The following is an 8,801-nucleotide window of genomic DNA, read 5'->3' as shown; positions in this document are numbered from 1 at the left end:
TAATATATTTATTTATTTTTTATAAGTTAATATTATAAATATAATATTTATTAAGGCGGTCTTTTTATAACTTAGGGTTATTTAATATAATACTTATAAAATTAAATAACTTCTAATTATTAAAAAAGCCTTAAGGGTTAACGAGCTATTAATAACGTCTTAGTATTTTAATAAAATATACTTAAAATAAACGGTTAGATAATAAGAAGAAGAATAATAATAATAATAATAATAATAATAATAATAATAATAATAATAATAATAATAATAATAATAATAATAATAATAATAATAATAATAATACCAATAATAATAATAATAATAATAATAATAATAATAATAATAATACCAATAATAATAATAATAAGGGAAGTATTTTTAACTTTAATAAAAGAAACGAGGTAACGAATATATATATATATAAATTAAAATTAAAAAATATTGGAGTAAATTTTATAAAGTCGATATTATTTAATAATAGTAATAAGGGTATTTTTAATATTATTATTATAAGTTATTATATTTAAAAAGGTAGCTAACTTAGCTAGGTATACGGGCTTATAAAGTAGTGGTATCGGGCGCTTAATATCGCTATTAATAATCCGTAATTATAAACTTTATAAAAAGAAAGTTAAAAAAGTAAAAAATTTTAAAAAAATAGTCTATTAGAATAATAAGAATATTTATTAATACTATATAAATAATATTAAAAACCGCCCGAGTAACTAATAAAAATAGAATATAAAATTAAATACTTCTTTTTATTAAAAATTAAGAGGCCCTTTATATATTCTTTTATATTTATAATATAACGTACCCTTTAGGGTCCGACCTACCTTATTAGGGGCTATTTTCGCCTTTATGGGTAAGTTAGTTTATTAGGGTTAATATCGAGTATCTTTATTACGTACTTTAATAAGATTTTATATTAACTAATAATAGCTAGCTATAGCTAGTATAGCTATTATCGACTATCGATACTAACTAAACTTAAAATACTATTAATAACCCCGCCGCCGTAATATATTAATTACCCTCTGAATAGCTAAAAACTACCCCCTATTTTCTACTTTTTTTAATAACTTTAGATTTTTTTTTTAAATCTCTCTGAATTTCCTATTTTATTATAATAATATTAAAGTATTAATAATACTCGGGAGTTAGTTAAGTATTTTGAGGTTATTATATTATATAAGTTAGGCGCTAATAATAATAATATTTATAAGGGTATATACGTCTTTTTAAGTCTTTAAATTAACGATAACTAGTTTATACTCTTTTAAATAATCTTTTTATAAATTAAAATCGTTAAGTATAATATTAGTAAGATCGAATTATTAGCCCCTAAGGTATCCCTATAGGTCGACGAGTTAGCGTTTTAATATTCTAAATATTTTTAAAATAAATAGTTTAATAATAATAATAATAATAATATAATAATAATAAACGGTAAGGGAAGCGTTTTTTAATTTTAATAAAAGAAACGAAGTAACGAATATATATATATATATAAATCGAAGTTAAAAGCGTAATAAATATTAATAAGGTTAATATTATTCTTAACGATAGTAACGAGGGTATTTTTAATACTATATTATTATAAGCTATTATTACCTAAAGGGTAGTAAACTTAGCTAAGTAGGCGGCTTATAAAGTAGTAGCGTTGGGTGCTTAGTATTATTATTAATAATCCATAGTTATAAACTTTATAAAAAGGAATATAAGAGGGAAAGTTAAAAAAGTAAAAAATTTAAAAAAAAATAGTTTATTAAAATAGTAGGAGTATTTATTAATACTATATATTAATATTATATAATTAATATTGAGAACTGCCCGAGTAACTAGTAAAAGCAGAAAATATAAATAAATAATATAACGTATATTAAAAAGATTTTTAGTTTTATAAAATATAATTTCTAAGCTAATATTAATATATTAAATTTTAATATTTATATTAGCTTAGCTATTTATAGCGTTTATATTATTATTTAATTAGATTTTAAATTATTAAAAAATATTATATTATTTTTAAAATAAACTTATATTAATTATAATAACTAGAGCGTTAAGGGGGCTTAAGAATTTATTAAGACTTAGAGGGGGAGACTTATTAAAAAGTATTTTTAAAGAGTCTTAGCCCGCTAATTATTAATTATATATTAAGAATATAAGTTTTTAATAAGTAATAGTTTGTATATTAATAAGTTTATTTAATAAATTTATTTAGTTTAGATAGAGCTTTAGGTAATATTAAAAATAATAAAAATAAAAAGAATTTTTATAAACTTTAATATAAATAGCTAAATATTAGCCCTTTTAGCCTTTTTTTTAAAAAAAACCTCTATTTGTTTATGTTTTTTACCTTTGCTAGTTGCTCGGGCGGTTCTTAATATTGATTATACGGTATTAATATATAGTATTAATAGATACTCTTACTGTCTTAATAGACTATTTTATTTAGATTTTTTACTTTTTTAACTTTCCCTCTTATATTCCCTCTTATAAAGTTCACGATATTCCCTCTTATAAAGTTTACGATAAAAAAAAAAAAAAAAAAAAAAACCTCTATATTATTATTAAAATTTAAAACTTTTATAATTAAGGGCCGTTTTTAATTTTTATAACTAATTTTTATTATTAACCTTTTTAACTAATATTATTATATAAAAAATAGCTTACTTATTCTAAATTATATAGCGGTTTTTATATTAAAATTATTATATTATATTAAATACGTACTTAAAGTATATTATATAAATTATGTAATTCAAAAATATATCGTATTATATAATTTTTTTTAAAAAAAATAATCTTATTAAGGTCGACTTTTTATACTTATAAAGCTAGAAAAAAACTACTATATATTAAAATAAATAAAACTTACTTTTTAAATAAGTAATAAAAAGTCGGGAGTTTTAATGAATAACTAAGTATAGAGCGTAATATATTTAGTGTTTTTTAATATATAATATACGGTTCTATAATTATAAATTTTATAAGAGGGAAAGTTTAAAAAGGTAGAAAATCTTAAAAAATAGTTTAATAAAATAGTAGGAGTATTTGCTAATACTATATATTAATATTATATAACTAATATCGAGAATCGCCCGAGCAACTAGCAAAGATAAAAATAAAAAATAAATATAATATACGGTACGGCCCCGGTAGATTGCTCTGTCGGGGGGTTATATTAAAGTATATAGCAGCTATGTTTATTTAAATTAAGTAGTAACATAGTTCTACTGAACCGCTAATAGGGTTAGCACGGGCTAATGTAAGTTCGAACGGCGATAATATCTACGGTACTAACGTTATCTCGCAGTCGATGGGATAGTACTGGTCCGAGGGACGTAATCAAGGGCCTTGACTTACTATGCCAATCTGCAGGCCGAGGGGTATATGTATTCACACCACACCTGCTGTGACTACATATTCGCACACTTATGGGGAATACTCCATTTTCAACATTTCTCTTACTCATAGATCCGATTGCGCCATCAACCCACAATAAGACATGATGACAGAAAAGAAATGTCTGTCTACACTAGCATGCCTTGATAAAAAGACTTTGGAGGCTCAGATCCCACGTGGAAGTCTTTGGCTTGAGCCTCTTTCCTAATTTGTCTTCATGCAGCTTTCTTTGCGGCCGATAGAGTTCAGCTTGACATCACATACTACCGGTAGTCGTAGATGGGCAGTCTTTGATCACCACTGAACCATGTCCGGAACTATGCACACCCAGGACCGTGGCCCGGGGCAAACGGGTCTTGCTCCGACACCCGGCTCGGCCTCGAGCCGTAGTCCGAGCCCCATCGCCAAAGCCAAGCCTTTTTTTCGATCAGTACCTTTCCAAATTGTCGTCGCTTGTGGCGTATCCTTCACAGCCCCTGGTATGTGGGATGCCCTGGGCGGGCTCGGTGCCGGTGGTGCTGCTGAGCCCTATGCTGTCAGCGCAGCCAATGCTCTTGGTATGACTTCCATCCCAACAAGCTTTGTATCCTTTCTTGGGTTGGTCCATTAACTCCCATACGAAGTATACGGCCTGTTCGCGGTCGTGTGTGTCGCTGCAGGCGCCGTCAACAACCGTATCGGCCTTCCGTATGGGCTTGCTTTGGGTGCCATAGGTTACCCGCTCTACGGTGCCGGCTTGTATACGAATAACGTCAGTGCCAACACTTGGTTTATGTTATTCGGCAGCGCCCTCTGCGGCATCTCTGCCGGGTTTTTTTGGGCAGCCGAGGCCGCAATCATCATCGGTTATCCGTCTCCTGGAGATCGAGCATTCTATCTCGCTGTCTGGCAAACGGCCAAGGCTGCAGGACCCATTGTGGGTGGTGCCATTAACCTGGGCCTCAATGCAAACCGGAAGACAACAGGGTCCGTCTCGTCATCGACTTACATCGTTTTCATTGTCATTATGTGCCTTGGCCTTCCCATTGCGCTGTGTTTATCACCTGCTCATAAGGTCTGGCGCAAAGATGGAACCGTTATCAGCACACCAAGGGCTCCGACATGGGGAGCGGAGTTCAAGGCTGTTGGGAAGCTCTTTGCCAGCCGTAGAATCTTGCTACTACTCCCAGCCTTCTTCATAAGTTACTTCTACAACGGATTCATGAGCACGTGGCTCGCGACATACTTCACCGTGCGCTCGAGGGCGTTTTCGAGTTTCTTTACCAACTTTGCGGGCATCTTCAGCTCCTTCATGATCGCTACGCTGCTGGACAACCAAAAGATCCATATCAAGAGGCGCGGCTGCATTGCATTTGTTTCCATCATTTTCGTACTTGTGGGCACATGGATCTGGGCTACTGTGCTACAGAAACAGATCTATGACGCTAGTGAACCGCCTGCTTATGACTGGTTCCAGGGAGGATTCGGAAAGAGCTATGCTCTCGTTTTCTTCTGGCAGTTTGGTGGACAGGCCTTCCAACAATTTCTATACTGGCTTGTCGGCCAGTACGCGACAGATCTTTCGGACTTGAGTCGTCACACTGGTATTCTGAGAGGCACTGAGGCTTTGGGTCAAACTGTTGCCTGGGCGTGAGTCACCTCTATACTTCCCTCACTCGTTGGATCTCTATACACCACCATTACGATTCTCAGAGACTGACTATAAAATACAGTATGCAATCCGAAGGCAACGCCAACCACTTCGTTAGTATTGGCCTCAACTTTGGTATAACCGTTCTCTGCGTCTTTCCCACTTGGTTGGTGTTGTCTGCACTCGAAGGAAGCCATGAGGAGAACATAGCCAGCGCCGAACGTAATTTAGGCGATGCTGAAGAGGAGGAAATTGGGTCAAAGGCAGCGACCTAGTAAGTGACCCAAGATCGCACAGACAGAAGTGCACTCGGGGGCTGGCGAAATGGATTCAACTCCTGGCTGCTATTAGGTTTGGACTGCCCATACTTTCTACGAAATACCCAAATATCAGACTACGTACCAAACATGGAGTTATGTTTCTCTGTGATTGGCGACTTGACTAGTTTCTTTCAGATGTAGTTGTCTCCGAAGATGCGATGAAAGGCACTGCATATTCATCAGCGACGTCGGTAAAACGTAGCGGAGTCAACACTAGCCAGATGACGTTGGTGAGACGATCCCATGCCCCCAAAGTGAGGCAATATATGTCGTGATAGTCGGAATGCCATAGAAGCCATCGTCGTTGGACGTGCTGCTTCCCGAACGGCGGACGGATGTGGCACAGGGCCATCATGCACACAAATAAGGGTAGACTAATTGATGGTGATTGTGCTTCGTCGCGCATTCATGTGGTATATTTCAACTATCTCTCTTGTTTAACGCCCATCCCAGTTTTCCTTGCCGTTTCCCGTTCTCTTTTTCTTTCTCATGACTACGACGCCCAAGTGTCCAGGTTAAGTACTCTGCAGTGTGCCTCGTTGCCAGCCCTGTGCACCAGATGTCCCAATCTCAGGACCTTCTCACCAGCAGCTTCGAGAGCTGCCACGGTAGCATCAACGTTGGCCGCATCTACCGCAGCCACCATTCCCACACCAGTATTGAAGGTGCGAACCATCTGGTATGGTTCCACGTTACCGCCCGTCTTCAGCCATTTGAAGACAGCGGGCATTTCCCAGCTGGTCAAATCAATCTCAGCAGCAAGACACTCCGGCAACATGCGAGGAACGTTGTCAATCAAGCCACCTCCGGTGATATGAGCCAAGCCCTTGACGAGGCGATTTTCAATGACACCACGCAAACTCTTGACATAGATCTTGGTAGGTGTCAGCAGGCTCTCGCCCACCGTCTTGCCAGCATCCCACGGAGCAGGGTCAGTGTATGCCAGGCCTTCGCGTTCCAGAATGCGGCGGACCAAGGAAAAACCGTTGGAGTGAACACCACTTGAGGCCAGGCCCAGCAGCACATCTCCAGCGACCATGTCATCTTGTCGTGGCAGTCTTTGGCTGTTGACCATGACGCCAACCGCGCATCCTGCAGCATCGTAATCATCCTTTTGGTACATGCCAGGCATTTCAGCAGTCTCGCCGCCGACAAGTGTACACCCGGCGTCGATGCAGCCTGCTGCCACGCCTTCGACGAAGGCAGCAGCCGTACTCATCTCCAGTTTGCTGCAACCGTAGTAGTCCAAGAACATCAGGGGCCTGGCGCCCTGGACGACAAGATCATTGACATTCATGGCTACCAAATCGATGCCCACAGTGTCATGCTTTCCCATTTGCTGAGCGATCATGAGCTTGGTGCCGACACCGTCAATAGCACCGACAATCACGGGAAGTTCGCCATCCTTCAGCTGAAGGCCGCACTTGGCCAAGTCAAGCTCACCACCAAAACCTCCAATCTCGGCATCAGCTCCCGGCTGTTTGGTGGCGCGTACCGCCTTCTTGATTCTCTCAACAAACTCATTGCCCGCGTCGACGCTAACACCGGCTCCAGCATATGTCAGAGCTTCCTTTCCCTGCTGTGACCGGAAGGCGCGATGGGCAATGTCTTTGCGGTAGTACATCTTGTCGAAACTGATGAGCGTGAGACCTTGCTCATACGCCTTCTTCACAGCGGCTTCCAGGGAGTCGGCAGTAGCGTTGACTGCAATTACACGGCCACCTGAAGTCTGCAGTTGACCCTGTGGGGATAGCTTGGTTCCTGCATGGAAGACAGTGATATCCGGCGACGTTGACTGGTTGACCACCATGGGCGTTCCCTTTTCATAAGAACCAGGGTAGCCACCAGCAGCAACGACTACAGTGGCACTATACTTGTCCTCAATCTTGATATCGACACAGTCAAGGCGGGCCTCGTGAGCCGTGCAAGCCATCATGATCTCGGCAAGATCCGTTTCAGAAGAGAGGAGCGGAAGCACAGTTTGTGTCTCGGGGTCGCCGAATCTGACGTTGTACTCGAGCACCTTGGGGCCTTGGCTGGTGATCATGAGGCCGGTGAAAAGAATGCCGCGGAAGGGGTAACCCGCCTTACGCATTCCGGTGATAGTGGGCTGGATCACATCCTCATCGATCTGGCGGATGAGCTCCTTGGTAGCAATGGTCGTCGGAGCGTAGCAACCCATACCCCCAGTGTTGGGACCTTGGTCTCCATCTCCGATTCTCTTGTGGTCTTGAGCGGGAGGAAGAGACAGAGTATGAGTGCCGTCGCTAAAGGTAAGGATGCTCAACTCGTCGCCGGTCAAGAACTCTTCAATGACGACCTCGTCACCAGCGGACCCGAAGGCCTTGTCCACCATGATCTGCTTGAGAGCTTCCTTGGCCTCCTGCTTGGTTGTGGGGATGATGACGCCCTTGCCCGCAGCGAGACCGGTGGCTTTGATGACGACGTTGTGGGATACTTGTTCGATGTAGGCGACGGCTCTTCCGTAATCGGAGAAATTCTCGTAGGCGGCGGTAGGAATATTGTACTCTTTCATGAAGTCCTTTGAGAACGTCTTGCTTCCCTCCATCTGTGCTGCTTCCTTGGAAGGTCCGAAACAAGGAATGCCGGCGGCACGGAAGTAAGCCTCAACTCCGTCGACAAGAGGAGCCTCGGGGCCAGGAACGACTAGGTTGACAGATTGGGCCTTCGCAAGCTGGACGAGCGCGGGATAATCGTCGGCGGCGATATCCTCCACATTGGTGGTCTTGGGACAGGTGGCGGTACCTCCATTGCCCGGAACCGCAAGGATGGAGACGACACGAGGTGACTGGCTGAGCTTCCACGCAAGCGCATGCTCACGGCCACCGTTGCCAATGAGCAAAACGCGCACACTATCGGCCGAAGTCATGCTGGGGGGCGTAATTGAGAACGAGAAGCAGCACAGAGGGACCTGAAGAAGGATTTGATCAGCCTTGAGGTAGAAGAATAACGAGCACAGACAGACACGAAATTAAGAATTCGATCTAGTGGGGTGTGACCAACGTGCAGCGCGGAATCAAACGTCCAGGTATGAGCACTAGACGTTAGAAAGGCCGAAGATACTGAGAGGAAGGGTACTAGAATGTGCCGTCTGTCTCATGCGTGCATAGGAGCATTGGTGATGACGGACGGATGGACGATGATTCACTTTTCGGGCGACTCAGTGACGTGAAAAGTTTCTTTGCTGCACCTCCACCGTATGAGGGGGGAAACTTGGACGAGGGGCAGCTAACAGTGATTTTCTGTTGCGACGCCGGCGCGCCAAAAAAAAAAAAGAAAAAAAGTTTCCTGGTCGAATGCCCCTCCAACCCCAATCGGGCCTAGGGCGGGGTGATTTGAGTAGGCCAGCAGGGTAGAAGAGGTTGATTGGAGAAGGTGCCTGGAATGGATTAGCGCAAAAATTTCCAGCTCAAAATGCG

The 8,801-nt window shown here is 40.6% G+C and overlaps 2 protein-coding genes across 2 annotated transcripts; one reads left to right on the top strand and one right to left on the bottom strand.

Moving 5' to 3' along the window:
• Nucleotides 1-3,718: 3,718 nt before the first annotated feature.
• On the top strand, nucleotides 3,719-5,316 carry CPAR01_15101 (uncharacterized protein; the record flags this gene model as incomplete). The annotated part of the gene is made up of 3 exons (XM_060499351.1): nucleotides 3,719-3,968; nucleotides 4,035-5,040; nucleotides 5,124-5,316. The coding sequence occupies 3 exons, from the start codon at nucleotides 3,719-3,721 to the stop codon at nucleotides 5,314-5,316; spliced, it is 1,449 nt and encodes a 482-aa protein (XP_060341783.1).
• Nucleotides 5,317-5,854: 538 nt separating this feature from the next.
• On the bottom strand, nucleotides 5,855-8,251 carry CPAR01_15100 (phosphoribosylamine-glycine ligase; the record flags this gene model as incomplete). The annotated part of the gene is made up of 1 exon (XM_060499350.1): nucleotides 5,855-8,251. The coding sequence occupies one exon, from the start codon at nucleotides 8,249-8,251 to the stop codon at nucleotides 5,855-5,857; it is 2,397 nt and encodes a 798-aa protein (XP_060341782.1).
• Between the last annotated feature and the right edge of the window lie 550 nt (nucleotides 8,252-8,801).

The sequence above is a fragment of the Colletotrichum paranaense genome (assembly GCF_030867605.1).
Source record: "Colletotrichum paranaense strain IMI 384185 chromosome Unknown Scaffold_18.1, whole genome shotgun sequence".
Classification (NCBI taxonomy): Eukaryota; Fungi; Ascomycota; class Sordariomycetes; order Glomerellales; family Glomerellaceae; genus Colletotrichum; species Colletotrichum paranaense.
The sequence above is the reverse complement of the archived record's forward strand: the minus strand, read 5'-3'. Positions and strand labels throughout refer to the sequence as shown.